This window comes from Cheilinus undulatus, linkage group 14 (assembly GCF_018320785.1).
Source record: "Cheilinus undulatus linkage group 14, ASM1832078v1, whole genome shotgun sequence".
Lineage (NCBI taxonomy): Eukaryota > Metazoa > Chordata > Actinopteri > Labriformes > Labridae > Cheilinus > Cheilinus undulatus.
The window spans coordinates 31068624-31093307 of NC_054878.1; the positions used below are offsets into that span (position 1 = coordinate 31068624).

At 38.8% G+C, this 24684-nt stretch overlaps 1 protein-coding gene across 1 annotated transcript in view; it reads left to right on the plus strand.

Moving 5' to 3' along the window:
- Positions 1 to 12890, plus strand: part of lin28b (lin-28 homolog B (C. elegans)) — a 35643-nt gene extending 22753 nt beyond the window's left edge. Inside the window, exon 4 of the mRNA XM_041804765.1 lies at positions 8540 to 12890. Within this exon, the coding sequence (XP_041660699.1) occupies positions 8540 to 8849 (310 nt within the window). The 3' untranslated portion in view covers positions 8850 to 12890. The remainder of the gene's footprint in view (positions 1 to 8539) is intronic.
- Positions 12891 to 24684: the final 11794 nt, after the last annotated feature.

Genomic DNA, 24684 nt, shown 5'->3' on the forward strand with positions numbered 1-24684 from the left:
GGAAATGCCCTGTATGACAGATTACCAGTTCAGCCCTGGCTCCGCCCATGATTACTGGTATCAGTGGATATGAAAATTTTAAACTAATATTTACAACCCCTGTATAAATTTTTTTTACCAGCCTATTTTAGCTGTACATAACCAGCCTTATGTACAAATAAACTGGAGAGTTTTGGGCAGGACAGAAGTCTTATTTGCTTATCATTCCATAATTTTTAAAGGGTTTCTCTAAGGACTGAAGTTCACTTCTTTGTTCATCCTTCAACTTTGAATTGGTTTTAAGGACTGAAGTTTTGGGCTGAACTACGCTAGACACTGGTATCGGCTAAATTGAATTTGTATTTGTTGGCATGTCAGATATCAGCTAATATCCAATAATGTGCATTCATAAACTCACTACATATTTCTGAGCAGATTCTTTTTTCCCCTCGTGGCAGAGAGAAAATATATAGCAGAGCTAATTTTGCCCGGCACTGAACTTGTCACAGTTTAGCCCCTGCAATATAACATATAATGATCTGTTTTCCTGTAAAGTAGCAGTGATTTGTTTTCATGCTGATCACCTATGTTTTTGCATCTCTTCTTCACTGGCTGTCATACAGGATGAATTTTAACAGCTTGAATCATTGTTTTATGATTGTGTGACTGCTGTTTAGCGCCTCTGCAAATACATTGTTTGGACACATGCTTTGATTAAAATCATCATGAAGAACAGTGATGTGTTACTCTGGTATGAAGAAAATGTCAAAACAGTGTGTGAGTCACTCGTCTCTGACTCTGTGGCCTGAGGAAAGCTGGGCTTTGCACAGCAGATTAGCATTAATGAAAATCTAACACCTAAATTCGCTCAGAATGTCTTGTTTGATCTGATTCTGTTCCAAAGTGTTTGGTGGTGTCCTGATGGGCTGAAATATTGGTCACATTTTCCTTCAGTTTTTTTTCTCTACTCTTTCATCAGCCAATTGCTACTTGTCAAATTTAATAACACTGTGTAGTTTGCCATACCACAGAGTGCTGCCCACATGAGATTCAGTGGAATATGAGATGTCACAGCACCATCTAGTGGCTGAATTAATTTGGGGTAGCTCTGTAGTTTGACAGGCCTTAAGAGATGCTGACATTTTTATAAATTTGTTTGTTTTTTTACAGTAAGGTCAAGTTTCATGTTGCTTTCACATTTTTTATTTTTGGCTCTACTATCAAATAAAGTATTTGAATGACTCAGGATTATTGTACAAACATGTAGAAAAAGAGAGGTAGTAGTACACGCCTGTGAATCATAACTGTACTAGAATACAGGAGTAGAATAAGTAATAATACTTATTTTTGTAATAATGAGAAACGGAAACTGGATGCAGTTGTAATCTGAAATATTAAAAAAGAAGTAAAAAATCCGCTTTTTCAGGTAAGATTGCATAATGTTCCAGGGACTATAATGTATTGTTTATCAAGCTAAGTCATTCTGCAGCCAGTCTGGTTGTACATGATAGCTAAGGCCAGAGGTAGTGAGTAGAGAATGTATGTTTGTCAGTGGAAAGTGGGAAACTTGCAGACTTTAATCACTGAAGGTATTTTTGCACATGCACTCCTGGAAATTTTTTGAAAATTACAAGACTATCTGTGCCTGAACTCCTTCTGAGATGTTTATTTAACACGTCACTTAAAACATAAAATAGGAGGGTAAAGGGTGGGATATCCTAAAGAGGTGGATAGAATGTAAAACTAGGGCTGCAAGCACCACTGAATGGGCCCTCACACCTTTGCACATCTTGGGATTTGTTATTTATGTCGGTCTCGTGGCATTCTTGTTGGAGACAACAAACAAACATAAACATAAAAGCATCCATCCATCCTGGATTTAAAAAATCTCTCTGCTGTCATCTTTTTAAACTCTCCCTGACTCGCTCCATATCTCTCTACTTCTGTTAGCAAACTGCACTCTGCAGACTCGTAAGTATTTCTGGGTTGATGTACCAGAGTCATTTGTGACTAGTTTTACTGCAAAGACGGGAAAAAGCTGTGCCATTTAAAAAAGACTACCGTTGAAATGCATTGACAACAGCCCTGTTCGGAAGGAACAAAAGGTCATTCTTTGAGTATTTATGGTAGGCCCAGCTACAGGGGGTATATACACAAGCAGCTAGGGATGCAACAGTATCAAAATCTCACGGTACGATTATACCTCAATAACAAGTCCATGGTACAGGATTAAGTTCGGTATTAATAAAAAAGAAAACCCAGACAAAATGCGTATGTAGACATGGAAAAACAGATGTTTTCATTTATTAAACGACAACTGCACCTTAAATTTTAAAATATGCGCAAAAAGTGCCATATGTGTGCATTGGTATAACATTATATATCTACACTTTGGCTCCTGTGTGTTTGCTAATCTTCTAAAACCTTTGTTGTCCACCTCCAAAAATAGCTTTAGTTCTTTGGCGATATATTTATTGATACGCCTTGTGATGTGTTGAGCCCTTGCGCTGTTGTAGCGAAGTGGGACTGTGAACACTTCTGTAAGAGTGTTTTGGTCTGGCTGGATACTTGCATCTTTGCAGATCTTTTCTGAATGATTATTTGCCAAGTGACTCCTTATGTTACTCATATTCCTGATCAAATGTGTCGCCAGAGTCTGTCAGTGTCTCTATTGTGTTTTGTTTGTACGTCACCTTTCTCCTTTCTTGACATGGGGGAACCAAAATGCTTCTGCATGTCAGAATTAAAAGTCATTGGAGTCTCCACAATCTCAAAAACATAGTCAGTCTGCTCCCCCTTGCCACTCGTAGCACCCAGCATTTTTGTGCTGTTAGAGCAAGCCAGCGAGTGAATGCAAAGGATGATGGGTGCACAAGGGCTGATGGTAACTGTAGTAAAAATAACGCTTTTTGCCTCGAAGACCTATCTGAAACCATCACATGTCCACGACGGCATTGAGATGCTTCTGTCACCACGATACTTTTATATAAACGATACTAGTAAATCTCTTCAAGCAGCGTCTGTTTGCATAGGTTATGAGCTACCTCTGCATCGATGCAAAATCATCCACATCATGATGCATTGTGGAAGGGATTATTTTCAACACCACTAGCTTATACCCAAGTTGTGAAGAAAGTTTTATTATGGCCTTGAATAGTTTTGCCATTTCTGTTCATACATGCAGCTCATCTCAAAATAATTTCTGAAATTTTTCAGCAGTATTGTGCATGTGTGAAGATGCAGACAGAAATCCAGAGCTCTATTTACATTTGCACAAACGTCCAGAAAATGTCCTCATTTTTTCTTGGTGAGGTGCAAAGATGACAATGGCCAAAGAGAAGCCCAAGGCCCTCTACTCTCTCCTTGCACAATTCACTTCCTGAAGCCCTTACAAAATCAGAGTATATGTCATTTTAACAATAAATGCAAAGTCTACCTAATTTTTAACCTAACCTGTGAAACATACAAATGAATTAAGTAATTCGGAGTTATATATAAGATGTCAACTAGCATACAAAATACTAATACTACAGAATTGAGTCTACCAGTATTGTTTTTTAAGGCTGATAAGACTATCAGTAGTTCATGAGACCAATAACTGGTATTAAGAAACAATAGGCATTCAAACTGAACCATTAGTAAGCAGGTTATAGTAAATAGAATTTCAGATTTAAACATGTGATAGGACATAAACCTGTGGTTCAAAATAACTTGGCAACTATTACTACAGATAAATATCTGCAACAATGATAAAGTTGAATGTTTACATCTGAAAACCATGCACCTTTTATGGTCGACATACTGTGTGTTTTAAACAGCAGTACAGGTGCTCACATTTTTCACTTCAGTAACAGCAGCAGTACCACAGTGTAAACACACTCTTGCTGAAGATCCTACCCGTTTAATGGTATGGCCCCACTGAATTCGTCTATCTCACTGATTGAGCGTTGTGCTCCGCCCACCTCTGTTGCCTACCATCTTTTTATGAATTGAGGTGTCATCTTTCTATAAGGTGTAACAGTAAACTATTGTTTCATTTTTGTGGATAAATGTCACATACTGAGAAAGAAAAGCTGTTTTAAAGTGCTGGCTTATGCTTCTGGCATACGCAAGCTACATGCAAAACATTTTGGGAACTAGATGCAGTGTGAGGTGGACAGGCGTTGCCACTTTAAAACACATTTTCTCCTTCAGTATGTGAAATTCAACCATGAAAATGAAATGGTTTGCGGTCTAGTAACTACACCTTTTGTTGTTCAGTTCCAATGAAAAGATGTCTCAATTAAAAAAATGTAGTAGGCAACAGAGGTGGGCAGAGCACAGCGCTCTGTAGGCTTCGACAGTGGGGCCATACCATAATTATAATAAACAAAATATGCTCAATGAAACAAAAGTAAAACTGTATTTTAGAATGTACTCCTGTATAACAGCTGATGTATTCATGTTTATCACTTTAGGGTTGTAGAGGATAAAGTGGAGCTGATTTACATTGATTTTATTCTGGTGGCTGACTGCAGACATTAACCCAGCTGCTGACTGCTCAGGAGCTACCTGGTAAGAGGCTGCATGGGGGACTGGCTAATTACAGCTGCAAACAAAGGCTTTGTGGTACAGAGCTGTGTTCCTACTTCAGAAACCCTTAACTCCAAGGCTAAAAATATGCTTTAATACATGTACCATTTTCAGCTTAAAAAGAAAAAAAGCACAGTTTTTGAATTAATTTTATCAGCAATCTGCAAGTAGATTACATATACAGATTCTTGGCCAGATACTCAATATTGGCCCTGATAAATCAGCGAGGCCAAAGGTCAGTAAACCTCTACAAGAGACCCCGTATCTGTCAACAAAAGTAACTTCAACCTGAAACAATTCATTGCAAAAATGATCATTGAGGTTTATGGTTTGTTGAAGCAATTAATATTTTTAATTGCCACATGTGCCTGGTCTTTAAACAAAGTTTATCAAGGTATTCAGTGTTATTTTTTATCATATCATCCTAAGTCATAAGCTAGCTGCTTTATTTAGATGCTTTCCTCAGTGACTAACTTAGATCAGATCATCATGCTACCCTTAAAGGGGTACTTCAACATTTTGGCAAATTCGCCCATTGCCATAATTCCTGTGGTCTTAGTAATAGGTTCGTTTCCTCTAGTTGTCGGTGCAAGCTGTTTTTAGATCTGGGGGGACTGATATACCAGCTGCACAGCTAACACCATGGAAGCAGACGGCATTTTTTGCTTTCCCTCATCAAACTCATCAAATACACAATCCAACAACTCCAAAACGTTCTCATGAACAAGTTTCGACCTGCACATTCACCACGCTATGAAATAATAATGGAACATTAGGAGACGGAGATGTTTTAAAGTTAAATGCAAAGCCGGAACTACACTCCAGACATGGCTGCGGCACTGTGTCATTCCGCCCAGTGGTTTACTCAAGAAATAGTTCAGAGTATTTGCTTCCTGTGTCGTAATGTTACATAATTATACATTACTATTTCATAGAGTGGTGAAGGTGCAGGTCACAACTTGTTCACGAGAGCGTTTTGGAGTTGTTGGATTGTGTATTTGATGAGTTTGATGAGGGAAAGCAAAAAATACCGTCTGCTTCCATAGCGTTAGCTATGCAGCTGATATATCAGTCCCCCAGATCTAAAAACAGCTTGCACCGACAACTAAAGGAAATGAACCTATTACTAAGACTATAGGAATTATGGCAATGGGTGAATTTGCCAAAATGTTGAAGTATCCCTTTAACATCCCAAACACGTAAAAAACTATCTGCTCTCTTCATAAACACAAGCTCAACTGTCCTTCTAACATTTGTTTTCACCTGCAATCTGACTTTAAAGCAGTACCCGTGCAAAGAAGAAGCAAAGAAGATGTTTATAATGTCTTATATAAAAAAAAATCAGGTTAATTTACTGAGGTGTGACATCCAGGAAATGTTCATGTTGTGAAAGCTATATTTCCAGTATGTAAAAATGTCTGCCAAAAATGAGGCCCTACGCAGAGCACATGATCTGGGTTTAGGGAGTGGCAGGCCTGCATGTGTAAATGCAAACAGCTGAATTTTTAAGCAAACTGTGGGAAAACTACAAGCAGGGAAGAACAGGTGTGAACAAGCAAGAACAAGCAAGTCAGGAAGTTTTCTGGGTTGGTTTTTTGGAAAATTTCTGGAGAGGACGTGTGAAAAGGGTTCATTTTTCAATACATTTGGTTACAGTAATTTCACTTTAACATGAGCGTATTTTGGAGGAAATATTGCACGTCATTACGTTTTCAAACACATCAACTACCGAGCAAAAAAAACAAAATTTAAAGGGAACATATTATGCAAAAATCACCTTTTCAGGCTTCTCTAACAAAAATATGTGCCCCTGTCCACAATCCCCTCAAGTACCATAAAAATCCATTCCCTTCCCCTCTCTTTTTCCACCTTTCAGAAAATGTGTGCTAAAATGAGCTGTTCTCAGATTTTCCCCTCATGATGTCACATGGGGAGTAAGCCCCTGTTCCCAGGTTTGGTTGGCCTTCCCTGCTTGGAAAAAAAAGTTCCACACTCCTCTCGTGATCTTCCTCTCAGCTGCCAGCTGAGATGCTGAATGGCTTAGTGGATTACCCTGCTGACTTTTGTCTGGGAGATTGATGGTTCGAATCCCAATCAGGGCCTTCACTTTGCATAAAAGTGTCTGTAACATTATTACAACAGGAGTGCCCCATCTATTTCCTGAGAGGGTTGTGGTCAGGGGCGGAGTCAGGCAGCTAATTACCATTTAAAGCCACAGACACAGAAACGGCTTGTTCAGAGAAGGGCTGAGACAGAGGGGTTTTTAGACATGCAAGAATCTAATACAGGAGTGTTTTTACTGCAACAAACTTCACAGGCATGTTTTGGGGACCTCTGAGACCAATATAAACTTGTCTTAAAAGGGTAAAATATGTCCCCTATAAAGTCAGAACGGACAATTATGTTTAGTCAAAGTGAATCAACTAGCTAGTTTCAAAGCTTTTCTGTCAATGACATAAAACTGGCCAGTTGCTTGGCTTTGACTACACAATTGTTAGGAGCACATAGAAAATGATTTCGCATCCCCAAACAGCTGTTACATTTCACTTGATTTTAAAGGGAATTTAACTTTAGCTTAACAACCTTGTTGGAGACCTATATTCTCATGTTTTATTGCCAATATGGAAAATCATTACTGTACAACTCCTCGGTAACTACTCAGTATTTCAAATAAACTTTAAATGAATTACATTTTAATTTAACTTGAGTAGAATTAAAGGCTTGTAATTTTAGTTCTCATTAAGTATATTTTACGAAGGTGGCTGTACTTTCACTTGAGTTCAGGCCTGCTCACAGATTTGGCTGGACCCCTGAAAAGCCCGGAGACTTCTTCCTTTCCAGTTGTGATTTACTGATAGTATTAATGTATGTTGGATCAGTAGATGCTAGCACCTACTGATCCAACATACATTAATACTATCAGTTGTGATTTACTGATAGTATTAATGTATGTTGGATCAGTAGGTGCTAGCATACGTTCTGACTAACAGTTGCTTCATTTAGGAGCTGAAAGTGTGTTATACTATTACTGTGTTCTAATGCTGAAATTACTTATTGTGCAAAATTTTGGTCCACTTTTCCTTTTTACCAATATTTGCCACATTTTAACCTCTTTCTGTCACTTTTTTTCTGCCCATTTCTGGCATTTTAACCCATTTTTGCTACATTTTCAGCCTATTTTAGCCTCTGTTGACCCATTTATGCTATTACCACTATCTTCACGCATTTTGCCAATTCGAATCACATTTTATTTTTTATACCCTTTTTTGCTTCTTTTAACCTAATTTTGCCACTTTCCATTCATTTTTTTCCACTTTTAACTCACAATTCCGTTTCACACACCCCCACCCCAATTTTTGCCCGTCAACCCCTTTATACCACTTGTTATGTCCATCTTTGCAGATTTTAACCACATTTCACTATTTGTTATGTCCATTTTGTTACTTTTGCCATTTTCTGCCTCTTGCTTTTGTTTTTGATATCGGGTTTTGGCCGATTTAAACACCTTTGAACCATTTCTAATTCTCGTTTATAAGGGAAAGGGGTTTACATTTTTAAGATTGCATACTGAGGCACAAATAAACAAAAAATATGTTTTGCTTTGCTAAGAGTGGTTATTTTTCAGGTAAAAAATACAATATAGCTATCACAGCTTAACTTCACAGTGGACTGTAATTTTGCTGACCTCCATATGTCCCTATTTTTTGGCTGGGCCTCAGAAAGCTCTCCCCTTTTCCCCCCTTATGCGCGGCCTTGCTTGAGTGCAATCTTCTTGTACTTTTTCCACCTCTGAAAATGTAAGAGTCTGTTTCTGCGTTTTTGATGACTGAAAAGTCACTCAACATCAAATAAACACTAAATGCACAGCTTTTGTGTTTCTGTTTTTCTTTCTGAAGAACTCTAGATCTTTCCAAACTTTTGGCATATTTGTGCATTATATGTTAGTTTTATTACAACCCTGACACCATGTTTCCTGTCTCTCCTCCAGCTGTTATAACTGTGGAGGTCTGGACCACCATGCCAAGGAGTGTGGCCTGCCCCCCCAGCCAAAGAAATGCCACTACTGCCAGAGCATCACGCACATGGTGGCTCAGTGTCCCCACAAGGCGCTGGCGCCCACCTCAGGCTCTCAGGACCAACAAGCGTCTACCTCTGCCTTCAGCCCAGGGACCGGGCCCTACCTCTGCCCCCCTGAGGAGGAGGAGCGCTCTGGCTCGTCTCCCCTGGAGGGCTCCTCCTCTTCCCCCGAGGAGCCCCACACACGCGGCCCCCGGACCCAGAGGTGGAGGAAATCCTGAAAAACAGCCAGTAGAGGTGAACGTCTTCACCGCTAACCCCCTGATCCTCATGTCTCCTCGCAATCAAGGAAGCCCCGCCCCCTTCAAATCCCCCTCATCTACCTCACACCTGTGAAAAATGGGAGGTCTTGATTTCTTTACTTTTTTATTTTATTTGTTTGTTATGTTTCTAACCAGCGCAGCTATGGCAACGATCACCGGGGTACGGACATGTGTGAATGCGTGTGACTGACTTGCAGTCATCTGGTGCAGCTATGGCAACCACCGCTTGAAAGGTGACTGTAGGGAATGACTGTTTTCATGTTTCAATCAGTGCAGCTCACGAGTGAAACAACACGGTATGAATTTGGTTTGATGAGTTTATTTTCATTTCTTTTTTTATCCCTCTTGGACCTAAGTGTCGGCCATTTTAATGCTTCTTTTTCCTACAGCTGTTGAGTTTAAAGCCGTAAATTTCTATCCTGAAGGCATTCTGAAAATCATGATGCATCCTTTTAGCACACACGGTAGCTTGTTTTAAGAAGGATTAGAAGAAGACTTTTAAAAGCTCAAGACCCTCTAAGCTATAATCCCGACTCTGAGGATTGTTAGCTTTAAATGCTCTATAGGGAAACTTTATGGATTCCAGAGGGAATTTTTATTTTCTGAAAGACAATGGGCTGCTAAACACGTTCTCTGTAATCTTGAAAACCCTCACTACATACCTCTCTCTTCCATGAAATAGACTGGACCAACTGATTGTCAACGAGCAAGCATGTGTGTTTGAGAGTGTGTGTTTGTATGTGTGTGTGCTGAAAGAAAACAAGACTGGGGTCAACACTATTAACGCTCAGTTTCCTCTTCTTAGAAATAGTCACGCCTTAGAGAAAACTTCATGTAATCCAGATAGTTTAGATTCAAAATGATCATTAGATTCCATTTCAGTTGTTGCATAATTAGTTGAAAATAACATTGCAGTTTATAAAATCATAGTATTAAGTCATTAATATATATGTAAAGTCACAAGATATAATTGAAATTCTATTAACTTTAAGTAATGCTTATAAGGAGTTAGCTGATAGGTGAATAGCCCTGTATATTGCATGGGAAACGTTGTTGTTGTGTGAAATCTTGTAGCTCTCTCTCTATTTAACCACAAAACAATTTTTTTTAACGCCTTCGAACACCTCCGACCCAGCACAAACAAAACACACCTTTGTTTGATAAAGGTGCAGTTTCTGACCATTACAGTATCATCGCAGCTGCTCTACTTACTAAATACCTCACCACTTCTTCCTCACAAAGATGAATGTTGCAGAAGCTGTTTTTTCCACTCTCCCAGCAGTGAGATCCACCTGTCCCTCTTCCATCTGTGCCTACTAAGTTGTCAGTTAGCACCAGCCAGGTAAACGCTCACTCCTCTTCAGGGCTAGGCGCTGCCACCGCTGCTGCTGCTTTAGACTCACTGAAAACAGAGAGAGATGGAGAGAGAAAAGAGAGAGAGAAAAAGTGCTGCTTTTGGTATAACTTGACTCCCAAGCATGGCTTTAGTGGCACTTATTTGTGACCTAACAACTCTTCTCTGACCATATTGAATGTGAAAAGAGCTTATCTGAAGTCGACTCCTCACAAAAAAGTTCACTTCGGAGTTGTATCTTAATGTTCTGACAAATCAAAATAACTTTGTATGATGATATGAAACTAGCTTGTGTTTTTTTAAAGCTCTAAGTAGACAACCAACTTATTTGGTATATTTCTATACCAAAGAGTTTGGCTTTATTTTTTTGAAGGCATTTAAAAGTTGAGACTTGCTGAAGTGCTTGCTAACCTCGCCCTTTCACAATAAGAGGGACTTTATTGCTGAAAGCGCAACACTGCAGTTGTTATTGTTTTTTTATGTACAGCTTTTTGAATGTGTGCGTGCGTTTAAAATCAAATCTCAACAATGCAGCATGACAGGAGAAGAAAAAAAAAAAAAAAAGAAGTGAATGACCAAACCGTATAAGGAGCACAGCCCATGCTCAAACCTTTATGAAAGCAACATCTTTTTGTATGATGTATTTTTACATTTTTACACACAATTCCTCTCAGGATGATGAACTGTTCTCAGGGAATTAACCAAAAAAGTGTATTTTATTCTTTTGGGAATCATCCACTGACTGACTCAACAAACTCTGTCAAGCTATGGTGAAGAGACAAATGTAACTGATTCATGTACTGATATTAGCAACTACCTCTTGAGTTATACATAGTTGTGCATTTCTTTTTGTTTTGTATATTTTTTGATGAGCTTGTATGATTAACTTTAGGTCTCTATTGTACTGAGGTGTTGTGTGAGAAGTTCCCTTGTGTTGCCACAGACTCCCTGGTCTTCCTTCCCATTTTTGATGAATTACTTTTCCCGTTTACTGCAAAAGTTTCTTTCCCTCTCTCTCTCTTTTTTTTTTTTTTGTTTACAGCAAAAGCCTACCTCATATGCGCTGTTTCCTCACAAACTCCTTACCTCCTCCCAGCCCCCTCTACCTCCTCCATGCAGTTGTTTCTTTTTTAAATAAATTGCCACTTGTCGCACTAGAGTCACACAGCATTTTTAAACAAATCAGCCCTGAAATGGCTCATCACTTGTGACTCCAAACTATCTTACAATCAAAGCTCTTTTTGAAGGTTCAGCACAACTTTTCAGAATGGGCATGTTTGTCAAGTGTTCTGCCTGTTTAATGCTATAAAATCAGTGGAGAAATCATCGCTGAGCTGCAGACATCCAGCGAGTTACCTCAGTTTGTTGGGCTAGCTATTGACATGTTAAGATATTCCATATGAACACATTTTGAAGAGACACCGACTGTTGTTTTTAGCTTGTTTGTATTTGACCATTACCATTTTGTAACCACTTGATAGGATGGGCTTATGGTGGAGAAGAATTGGATTGTACTTCGCACAAGGAGTGCCTGTCTCTATGTTTTGTTTGTTTTTCCCTATTACCAAATAGATGTTTTCCTCTTTTTTTTGGGCTCCATTGTAATGGCCATTTTCAGGCATTTTTACAGCCTCAGATAATCAGAAGTTGTGTGGAGATGATGCCCCCTCCTTGTTGCAAACTACATTAGTAGTTTAGAGCGACATTGTTAACCTGAAATCAGTAGATTTTGTACTAATGGTGACATTACATAGACGTCATTCTAAAAAAATGTTTATGAAGATGAATATTGTTATCAGTACCTTTTTCTTTTTATAAAACTAACTCATGAGATCAAAGATTGATTTTGCATGTAACCACAGTATTACAATTCAAAGTCAGCTGACATTGTCGCAGACATTGTGAAGTGGATGCCTCATGCCAGTTATGAACAAAATAAACAACCTGGTAAAATAGTGATATAATTGTTGTTAGTAGCTTTATATATTTTTTCCAATCAATGTAACTACTGATTGATCTCTTGTTTTTCAGTATGTGACAGCCAAGAAACCCTCTTATAAATACAATTATCCTTATCAAAGTAGTAACAATCAAATGGTTGTCATAGATGTTTGCCAGACCTGCATGCAGGATAACAAATTTATAGGTTCATTTCTTCATATTTTCCCACTTCAATCAATCAATCAATCAATCAACCTTTATTTATACTCGAGAAATCATTGAGGGGCACCCTCATTTACAATGATGTCGAGTCAATTACGGAAAAAAATTAAGAGAATACTTAACTTTATCACCATGTAAACATGAGACAACACAACATCTTCAATAAAATCACAGATGTTTCTGAACAAAACCAACCAACACCAGTAAATGCACCAGTTGTATCGCAGCAGGGTGAGTTTGAGTCCAGGGCCTTTAAATCAAAAACACTTATTGATATCTAGTGTGTGGTCACCAAAGTCTGAAGTCCCAATCCAAAATTAACTATTTTTTGAATTAAAATCAATCTGAGACCCCAAACTGGTGCATTTCTGCCACACAGTGGTGGTAGTGGAGAAATGAAATATATGACAAATAATGATACACATGCTATGGGCTTCATCCAGTGTTCAAAGGCATTGTAGAGATATCTGAACCATGCCAATCCTGACAAAAAATGTAATATTTATTGACAAAATGGCTTAACTTTTTGAAAGCTCTCTGTTTGGTCTTTTATTTCAGTGTATTGATTTGTATGTGCTGTAGAAGTTGATGGGATAATTCAGGTCTTACGGTCTGATTCTTCTGCCTAATAATATACAAGGCTCGACTTCCGGTTGAGGCCACCTTCTCCGGTAGCTTGACGTTATTTGAAAATGAGCAATTTCCTTTGCACCAAATGGACGCCCCTTTAAATTTTCAGGTAAAACTTGACACCAAGCACAAAAAATCCACCCAAAACGGTTGAGTTTTACGCTGTGAAAACAGAAGAACTTAGTGACCTGGTAAAAGAAACTACAACTCCCATTAGAATTACACAAGCGCGCTAGCATTGGTACTTACGTAATCTTGGAGTCCGTTGGTTCTGTGGCCGTTGAATTCGTTAGTGCTCTCATAATTAATTATTTTGACTTTACAGTCTTTTTATATACGTCTTGTCATTTCCAGTCTCACCCTGTGTTTCCAGAGACATATTTTAGCTAGCCGCCCCCACTGCTTCAATCAGTTTGTGACGTTTAGCCCGCGAAAAGTGTTTTGCTTGAACGCGGCTCAGAAATATATGTCGAATAAACAACAGAACAACACAATTAGCACAAAATTACCGTCCGTGTCTTAGCATGTCATTCAAGCCTTATGATATAGTGTCATGAAAGGCTCTGTACCATCGCTGGACTAGTAGTTTTATGAGGATTTAAAACTAAAGGGGGTTTAAGTGAAGTTGGTACCCTCCGGGTCACAAACCGGAAGTTCCTGTTATAATTCGACCTCCCATAATAAAGTCAGACCAGAAGCTATAAAGTGATAAACTACTCTGAATCGAGGATAGCTGAATGAAGCTTTAAGACGAGAAACGGACAAAAATAGCCGGCTTTGCCTTGTTATCCAGCCCAAGTCAACCCTTCAACTTCGAATATGTTTAAGTCAACTTAGAAACTTAAATATTTCAGTTTACTTTTGAGCCCCAGGTGGATAAAGTCAGATTTGTAATTTATCCCCTGCTGTTTTGTGCTGAGCTAAGCTCACCACGTGAATGAACGGGTTTACAGAATTAGAATATCTTCCAAACATTCAGTTATTTGCATTGCAAACTTTTTACACTCTGCTTCGATTACAAATCAACATTTAAAGGGTTCCAGGGGCTCTTTGTCTAACTTTTGAGAAGTAAGCTGATTTTGGGTCCCAATATGAAGTTGAAATCAAATTAATGTGGCGTTCTTTTACTGAGAATTATGTCTACTAACATTAAAAATTAAAATATGGCTTAACTTAGTTGAAATTTTTAAAGCTTGATAAAAGATAATGGGCGTCACTAACCCATACATACCTGGCCCAAAGTCTGTCCATTTTGGGCCTCTATACTAAGACAAAAACCTGAATTATCCTCATCAATGTATTAAAATCGCATGTACAGACATGTTGTACTAGGCTGACTGATGGAGGACTTTTCAGTCTGTGCCACTGCTCCCTCATGTGGTTGTTTAGGAGAATGAATGAAGTACAAATACCTCAACTGCTGCCTTTTATCAGCTGCTCTTTGCCTTGCCTTGACTGGACAAACAATGTATTATTGGGACGATCATTTATGATGTTTATTTTTTTAAACTGAACTATTGTTTTTATGTACATGAAATCATACTGGAACATTTGACCTCTAAAGGGCCTCTTAATCCAACCAATGCAGTTTTAAGTGCAGATACCTCCTTGTATTGGCAGATACCCTCACATTTCTCATGTTTGTTTTTGTTTTTTTTTTTTTTACTCTCTACATCATGGCCAGAGAGAGTGTCTCCTGGTCTCTTTCTGAAGAAGAGCCAAGCACTGATTGCTTTTGAATGGGGAAAATGTTCTTCTATGTGCATATCACTCATTATTTTAGCCCCAATATAAGTGTACTGCCTTTTTTATTTCTGTGAATCTTGGATTGGATTTTTAAATATGTCTGAAATGTTTTACTTGATTGGAAAATAAACATATTATATTGGCATTAAAATATGTATAATTTCCTATTAGACATTGCAGTGGTTCGTTGCTGTCTGTGACTTTAATTTCTTTCTGTCAGACTGTATATTCAGTCACAAGCATATATATTTCCATTTGATGAATTACTAGAAAATTCTGTCTGTTCTTGTCTTGATGTTGAATCCCTAAGACACAAGTCTTAATGATTATAGAATGAATACATCTGTAATTTGCTACATGGCTTGCTGATGACTGAGGATGCAAAGTAGCTCCTTATCTGTAGCTTTCAAATTTCCTTGTTTAAAGTTTTTAAAATTTAATCCAAAAAAATCTTTTGCAAGTGACGAAGCAAGTTCAAAGGTATTAAATTAATTCAGATTCACTTTGAAGTTTAGTCTCTTGTGGCATCAATCAATTTTAAAACATAAAAAGCATTAGTTTGTGTTTTACATAATTAAAACACTTTATTATTATACTGTTTTATACTGTAAACTGTTGCGTAAAGGCAATATTTGAATAGATTTTTCCTCTCATGTCAAATAGTTTGCAGTTGATAGAGTGAGAGAAACTTTGAAGTGAGTGCGATGACTGAGCACAAAGACTTTAGGCCTCACTGAAGTCCAAATTCTTGTCTTAACATGGCATGAGTCTTTAACATAAAAGGGACTGATGTGCCTCTGAACCAAGAAATGTAAAGATGCCTCCTATTTGGACATTGCATAAACAAAACAAAAGTTTGAAAAAAAGTTAAGTTAAAATGAAAAGAAACGAGTGATTTGATGTGTTACATTCAAGGTTATAGAGCTGAACATTTTTATTTAGTTTTTATTGTAACTGTCTTTCGACTCCGTTTTCACTTTCAGTGTAGTTTAAATGCATCTTTTGTGAAAATGCTTGGTTTTAGTTGAGTTTTTATTTATATTAATCTTAGTTTGAGTTTTGAGTTAGCACACGTTTCTTGCAGGAGCAAGACCCAGAGGGACCAGAAAAAAATCAGCTTTTTTTTTTTTTTTTTTAAGAGAGTATATATTCAAATACCCTTTACTTTCATTGTTATTTATTCATGTTTGATATTCAATTAAAGTTCAAGACCTAATATATTTTATTGGTAGGTCTTGAAATCACATTAAGCCATGTTTTACATTGCTCAGACTTGGGTGGCCTGATATCTTTTACTTTAATGCTAGAGGTTAATGTAATCGATCTATAATTATTAAAGATCCTTTGTGAAAAGGGCAGAGGTGGAAAAAGTACACAACTATGGTACTTAAGTAAAGTTACTTCGGTTGAAATTTACTTACATAGAGGTCACAGTACTGGTCTATAAATCTACTCAAGTAAAAGTAAAAATGATCTAATTTAAATTTTACCTAAAGTACGGCACAGATACTGAGGAGTTGAACGGTAAAATATGATATAGATCTTTTTAGTCTCATTCCTCATATCGTGCTTTCTTTGTCATCTGACTCCACATTCACTCACTGATGGCAAACGCTGCTATAGTGGCCATCAACATGAACTTATCCCTTTATGCATCCATGTATTCACACAACACAGATGCAGAGAAAGGACCAATTGTGGCTGTCCTGCCAAGGGACACATAAACACGTGTTAATCCTGGGGATTGAATCCTCTACATTCTGGCTGTGAGATGACTAACTGTACCAACTGAGCCGCAATCACCCCAAATAAAGAAGCACAACTGGAGTAAAATACCAGCACACATATCTATCATTAGTCAAAACACTGCCATATTTGAGTAGTGTTATGAGGCCAAAATGGTACAAAGAGCCATGTGGGAGCAGAGAGAGTGTATCTGGATAAGGACCAAATTGTGTCACAATTTCAAGACAAGGGCAAAAAAAAATAAAAAATAAAAAAAATAAAAATAATAATAATCCCAATCTCACTGTACAAATAAGATGATTATAGATATCACTTTGCTCTGATTACCATTATTTACAGTCATAATTAGAAAAGAGTCCATTCTTAAATCCTGTGATGACAAAAACTGAAACAAAATCATAAACAAGGTGTAGGGAGATGGTGGTCAGTATGCAGGCACATTAAACATTGTTATACTCTTTGTATAAAATCACAAATGTAATTTCTAATAAATTTAAATCTGTCAGCATTTAATGACTTAATCCCTATAAGTTAGAGTTCATCATTAGTGCATTTGTTTTTTTAAAATCACGATCAATTGCATCTTTATTGTTCCTCAGTGTCTCATTTCAATATTATAAACTCTCAGCCAGCCCATTGGACAAATCAAAGGTCATACGTGTCATGTTAGCAAACACTTACATTTACCTTTTTATTTTAATTTCAATCCATAACATGTTCTTTTTTTCACCAGTTGAGTTCATGCTTAAATCTTTAATGTACCTTAAGTTCCTTATTTTCTTTCAAAATAAAAGCAGGTCTGTATCCAAAGAGGCAGTCAATAACCTTTCATTTAAGACAGTATAAAATCCAAAATGAAACAAAACAGTTATAAAAGTAAGAAAGTGCAATTTCAAAATGGGGAGATTGATCACGATTCATCATAGAAATTCTATGTTTAATCATAATGAACATTTTTTATCATTTGACAGCCCTAAAATTATATAAAAAAGGGCCTGTATGGGTTGGATAATTGCCATAGGTATGCTGGACCTGACTTACGCGCCATTTGGCAAACAGTTTTACATCACAGTCTTTGTGCCACTTTTTTTTTTTTTTCAGGTACACATTTGTTACTGACTGAAAAACAGCTCCACAACCCACTTTTGGGTCTTAACCCACCAGTTCAGCTCCACTGCTCTATTGCACATTTGTATACATTGAGCCTCGGTCCTGTATTTCTCTGGCCTCCTGATGACCATCATGCAGGCCTGTGCCAGGCCCGTGTCCCATCTCTCCAGGTATCCTCCCAGCTGCATGATGCTCATCATCATGTGTGCACTAGCCCACCAGATCCTGGGCAATCCATATGCATCCAGTGAGCTTGATCAGGCCTGGAAAGTGCACCAGGTTCCTAATAAAAGAACAGCCGCCGTTCCTGTATCAAGCATCTGACCCGCCCCATCCCCGCCCTCCTGAGTACATCGGCATTAGACACACACAGTCTTGCCAATGATACTCAAAGATGCGCCGAAGTTGTCACAAAGGAGTCCAGCCGGCGCCTCTTGCCATCAGTCAACATCCAGGCCTCACAAGAGTATAGTAAGACCAGGAGGACCAAGGACTGGAAGACTCTGACTTTCATCTGCATACCAGGAATGCCATACTGTCTTGCTCAGCGAACTCACTGCCCCATGCTCAAGTCCAAGTCCATGGTTGATCTCAGCCTCATAGTCATGGTAGGTGAACTGCTCCACAACTTCCATGCTCTTACTATTCACAGACACAGATTCGATGGCAGCATCCAAGGTGTCCCCAAATGCCCAAATATATCACAGTCATACTTTGATATTATTCCATTTAAAGGTACAGTGCGTAATATTTAGCCCTGTAGCATTTAGCAAAAAATCTTGGTAAAAATGACATAAGTTTTATGAGTAGACCCATCTCAATTAGTGTGTCTTTACCTGAATATATTAAGTGTTTTGTTTTTATTAACTTAGAATGAACCTTTTAGTCATCTAAAGGGAGGGTCGTCCATCTTGGATTTTTGCATCTTGTGTGTTTCTACAGTAACACAGATGGGACCAAATAACAGACACATCGTAATACAGAATGTAACTTAGATGTTGCTTTTATTCCAGTTTAAGTTCCCTGGCAGTGAGTACTGCTATCAAAGTTGCCTTTTACATCTTTCTTCTGCCTCTCAGTTTGTTTTCTACTGATTTCCAACAGTGAATCATACTTTTACCTGACAATAGAGGAGTGTCATGGCTTAATAAATCACTGCACCTCTGACACTGAAACTAAAAGTCAGTGATATCAGGTTTCAAAGGGTATTAAAATGTGCTTCTTTACCTTTTCAGCCCCCCCTTTTTCTCCACTAGGGGGCAGCCTGGTGCTGCTGTATCATCTTTCCGCCTCGGGCCTGTGAAGGACACAGCCAAAGCAGATTAATCACCTCAACACATCTGACTCACCAAAGACGCTGGTGTTTCTTCACCACCTCTCTCTCTCTGTTCTCCTGCTTTTCTTTAATGGCCCAGCACCTCGCTTTTTTTTTTTTATTTTATCACCAGCTGCCTCTCTCTTTCCTTCTCTCTCTCTTTCTATGTACATCCAGGCTGGAGAGGGGGTCTATTAAATGAATGCCTTTTTGTTTAGTGTTTCCCTTTGTTACCTGCCATCATTTACCTATACAACTCCCTTTTTTCCTGCATAACATATCTAGAGATGGCTTCCCCAAGGTCAGGCATTTTTATGGCATTGGAAATTAGATGTATTACGGTAATAAAGATGAAGACATGAGAGGGTAGAGAGAGAAATAGAGGATAAGCACTGCTGGACAAACAGTACAGAGTGTCTTCTGAGAGGCTGAAGAGAGGACAGGAGTTCCTATCCTCACCTTCCCTCTCTCCATCGTCCTATCCCTCATCCCTAAACTGCGTGTTGACCTTTGTAGTACCGCCTCCGGGCTGTATGCTTTAACCTTTCCAGTGAGATAGAGGGGGCCCCTGCACTGGGAATACAAGATAAATCACAACTGCTGTCTGTTAATGCGGCAGATGACAACACACCGGCACATGCACGCTGCTGAAACCTTTTCTTGTGTCACAAAACAAGAAAAAAAAGAACACACAAGCATGCCTCCGTAAAGACACTCCCAGCATCAATGCACTGGGTTATTATTTTTACAGGCGCAGCCTGAATTATTCATCCTTTATTAAAATGAGGAATGATAGCCAGGAGTGTGTTTTTTAGGTATTCTTTCTTCTTGTTTGAGTAAAACACAGGGGTCATTAGGAGTCATTTCTGGTCAATTTTGTATGATCAACCATGCTCCAGAGAAAGACAGAAGAGAGGGGGAAAGAAAAAAAAATCCCATTTACTTTCTGTGCATTGGGAATTCATGTTGAGAGAGATCAAAGGGGACAGACAAAGAGATGAGAGAATCGACATCTCCTCGTCTCCATTTGGCTCCCTCTGAGAGGAGGAAAATTACTTTAAAGCTGCTGCCTTGATGAAAGAAAAGGGCGTTATGCCTGATGTATTCCTCTAGAGGTGGAATCAACAGTATGAATGACTCAAAGGGAGAGAGGGAGAGGGGGAACATTTGTTTGAGAGAACCTAATGGTGGATTTTGGTGAGGGGCGAGAGTGCTATTTGACAGCAGTGAACAAAACAGCCATTCTACTGTCAGATGTCACTGCCTCTACACTGTTATTTCCGGTGTGTGCATTACTAAAAACATGGGAATGCTAAAAACCACAGCTTTTGTCTGATGCTGGTGGGTGTGAAGCCATCTAAAGTGGGTTGGGAAAATAATGGATGCCAGCACCAGCAGATGCCAGCATGTCTGTGGTATTACCAAAAATATCATGTTTTCTCTTTCTGCTAAATCCATCTGTAGTGTTTTTATTGTAATGCAGTGTTTCCAAACCTTTCCCCTTAGAGCCCCTTCCCCCCCAAATACTTGTATCTAAACAGAAGAGCTGAGCCCCCATGACCCACATGACAAAAATGACACTTTTATTTGATTTATTCAAACTTTTTAATTTCAAACCTTTATTCTCAAAAGAACTTTGAGGTTTTCCACATTTTCAGTGCCATCAGGATTATACTGGGCCGTCTGAGGGACCCGGCTGATACCCAGAGCCGTCCCCCTGCCTAACCCTAACCCATCAGAGGAACCAGCTAGGCTCAAAGTGGGTTTGGGTTAGTTTGCACATGGGTATATATGCAGTTGGTTCGCTCAGGATGCAACCCGGGCCCCAGCTGAAACCCAGAGCTGTCCCCCCACCCAGGGCTGCCCACAGAATTGGCTGGGCCCCTGAAAAACCAGGAGAATGGGCCCCATCACAGTTTATTTTTATTGATATCAGTGCATGTGTGTTGGACCAGTAGCATCCTATCATTTATGTCATATCTTTATGGCATTTTTGTTCCATTTTTGCCACATTTTTCCTAAATTTTACCACTTTTAACAAATTTTGGCCATTTTCCATCTATTTCATAACTTTTTAACCCATATTTTCTGATTTAGCTCATTTTTGCTTAGTACTTCTATTCAATTTTTTTTGCCATTTCCTGCCCATTTTTGCCTTTATGTAGCCACTTTTCACCCAATTTTGCAACTTCCTTTCTGGCATTTTTATCCCATTTTTGCCATATTTTTCTTTTTTTCAGAATTTTGCCACTTTTAACCAATTTTTTGCCATATTCCATCCATTTTCTCATTACACTTTACCCATATTCTCCACTTTTGCCTTATTTTGTGACTTCTTTTTGCCACTTTAATTCCATTTTTGCCATTTTCCACCTGGTTTGCTGCTATTTTGCCACTTTTCTCCCATTTTTGGCAGCTTTAACCTATTTTTGCATTTTTTTGCAACTATGTAGTTGTTTTTTTTATTTAAGTTGTTAAAGTTTTTTTCTTGCATCCTGACATTTGTGTACATTATGGCCTTGCTATGAAGTCAGACATTACTTTCCTTATTGCTAAGTTCAGTGTGCCCATCCACATTGTCAACATCACCAATAAAAAGGTATTTTTCTTTTAGTAAAAGAGGTTTATATTTTGAAAAAGGTTATATTGTACTACAGCATAAATGAAAAAAAATATTTTGTTGCTTTGGTAGGAGTAGATATTATTATTTAGGCTAAAAATAAGGCAGGCTTAACCCTGCACTGGACCATGATTTAGTTGACCTCCACTGGCCCCTGTTTTGGCTGGGCTCCAGAAAGCTCTCCCCTTTATCACCCCTTGTGGGCGGCCTTACGCCTGTCCAACCCTTACCAGTGGTTTAAGCCTGCAGAAGAACCAGAAGCAAGACAAAAACAACAAATATAATCAATTTGAAAAACAGTAAACAACTGGAAAAGAAGTTGCTTAAAGTCAAGGTCCTGAACTCTAGAGGGGAAAGGACTTAAATCTTAAGAGTTTGTTGGAGGGCCTTCCATGAGCTTGAGTCACTTTTACCAAATTAAATGCAAGCTCGAAGGGAGCCTGATGTAAAGTTTGGCTTAAGTAGTCTTATATTTTTGAGTGAGAGAAAGCTTACTCTTACAGTTATATCTATAGATCTCTGGGAAAAGTAACCTGTAAGTGTGCTATCATTGTTTTAGTTCATTTGTGTTGATTTAATTTTGACAACCTCACAGTAGACAAAGCCTCACGCCCCCTTAAGGACAAGGACGAATCCAAGGGGTGGCCGAGGGCCCTGGAATTCTGATTGGTTACCCCAGTGACCACCCCAAAATTCTAAATTATGATAGGCCATACGCTTTGTCCAAGGCAAGGTAGGGAATTTTACTGCAGGACTATGAACCTTTTGAGGAACTCTGTGCTTATTGACAGGAACCAGGGTCTAAATAAAGTTCTGGGGTAAAAAAAAGAAAGTACTCCTTGGGAAGTCCTTGCTCAGGCGGCAGTATTTTCCACATGCCTGGGAAGTAGGGGAAAGGGGCGACAATGCTGAACATTTCTGATTGTAACTAGATCAACGGCTCTGCACACAACTCTCATGTGACCACCCAGATCAATCGAATGTGTTCACCCTCCACACTGAAGCTGTTTGATGTGCTTTAAACAGAGACACATTCACAGGATCTGAACACAAACCTGCCAGTAAGAATGTTTGTGCATGCAGCTTGCAGCATTGCTTGCAGATGTCATCATCATCAGTCATTTTTTTCTGTAAAAAATGACCGAGATAATAAACTTATTGCATTTACAGCCTCTGTTGTGGTTTGTAGTTCGTCAGCCCTCAGGAGCCACCTTCAAGCCTGGGGTCTCAAGCAGTTGCTTCTGCATTGATGAATGACATCAAGAGAAATGTGAGGTTCTGTGTCATGCACAAGGACCTTTCAACATTTAGACCCGAGGAGCTGGGATCAACCTGGCGACCTTCTGAAGATGTTGGAGTCTACCTTTGAACTACAGCCACAGCAGCGATACACAATCTGAACTCTGATTCTGCAAATGAGCCGAGCATTTAATGATGTCTGCTATTGATTCATCCACTAATGAAAAACAAATCAAACACACATCAGATACTTTGATCTAAAAAAAGGATGTTAAGGCCTCTAATGCTGTCCCTACCTCTGACAAAGCAGCAGTCAAGACCAGTTAATGTTGCAGTCGGGTGTTATTTTACTCAATTTAATCAAAATCTGAGCAAAATGACGAAAACATTCACAGGGGAAGATTTATTTTTTAAATATTTTTAAATACAGAATAGGGTGTTGTTAAACATTGAAACCCTTTTCATCAAATATTATAACCAAAAAAGTAATTATACTTGAAGGAACATATTTCCGCAACTTCCAAAAAAGTTGGTACAGGGTCATGCTAACCTCTCTGTAGCATCACCTTTTCTTTAACAAGAATCTGCATGTGTTTGAAAACTGATGAGGTTGCTTTCTTTTGTTATGGATGTGGAATGTTTTACCATTCTTGTTTCAAAGAATTTAACTTTACATTACAACAGTTCTTCACATTTTACTCGATGTTCAGCTCAGGCACAACTTAATGAAAGTCAAATACACTCGAACCCGGGCCACCCGAAAATAATGGGTGCTTACTCTGTAATGTTTGCAATGTGGTTATTTCATGAATATAACTGCCAGACTTTGTTTATGAATGAATTTGAATAAAAAAAACAACTTCTACAACAGGAAATACATGGTCCTTCAGAGCTGATGCTAGAACAAATTAGATGGAGGGCATTAAGGGTCACAAACTGCCATTCATAACTATGATATCCATTCATGTGTTTGCCATCGACAACAAAGCCAGCTTCACCTCAGAAGCCTTTCAAATAATCAGGAAACCCAGGCATCAAGTTAATTAAACGTATTTTTTCTTTAAAAACAGCTGGAAGCAGCGATCGTTGGTAATGAACCTCCTAAGAACAGTTCTTCCCCTCTGTTGTGCATTTGTGGGTCAGGTCTTTTTAAAATGTGAGCTAAACAAGCTTGGGCTTGTTTTTATGGAACATTGCACGTCTGTGGTCTGAAAATATGGCTCTCAGAGTGAAGAATAAATTTTCACACATTGCTGCAGAGGCTCCAAATGTCAGGGCATGTTTGAGAGCATTCAGTACACTTGGCAATATGGCAATGATGTGTGGCACTTTGACACGATGTGCTGTCCTGTCCTGTCTCCCTCACTTTGCTGTGACTGTTTGTGTGCGCTGAAAAACTCTTTAGTGACGTCATACTCTGCCTCAATCACTGGCGATACTGTAAAGTCTATAATGAGCCTTATAATCTAGAGAAGAGTCACTTTCAGGATTCAGTGCAAAAAGTGCGATGTTCAGCTGTGAGTTGCGTTTGTTCAATCTGAAATCCACCTCTCCAAACACATCAGTAGTGCTGAAGTACAGCCTCCAAAGTCCTGCAGAGTGGGCTGAGTGGGATGGGAGGCAGCAGTGGCTCATAAGGGGGAGCATGACTTGCGAATGCCCCCACATGACACCGATATTGAGTGGTCTGACATCTGCGGCTTGCAGCCAGACCTCACTCCAAATTTTGCAGTGAGAGTAGAAAACCTCCCGAAGGGGGCCCCAACTGACAGCACCCACAGATGTAACAGTAGATGACTAAATGTTGCTGGTTTAGCCCTAGCTATGAGCCAGAGTCACTTAACATAACTTCAGCTAGCATAAAATCATG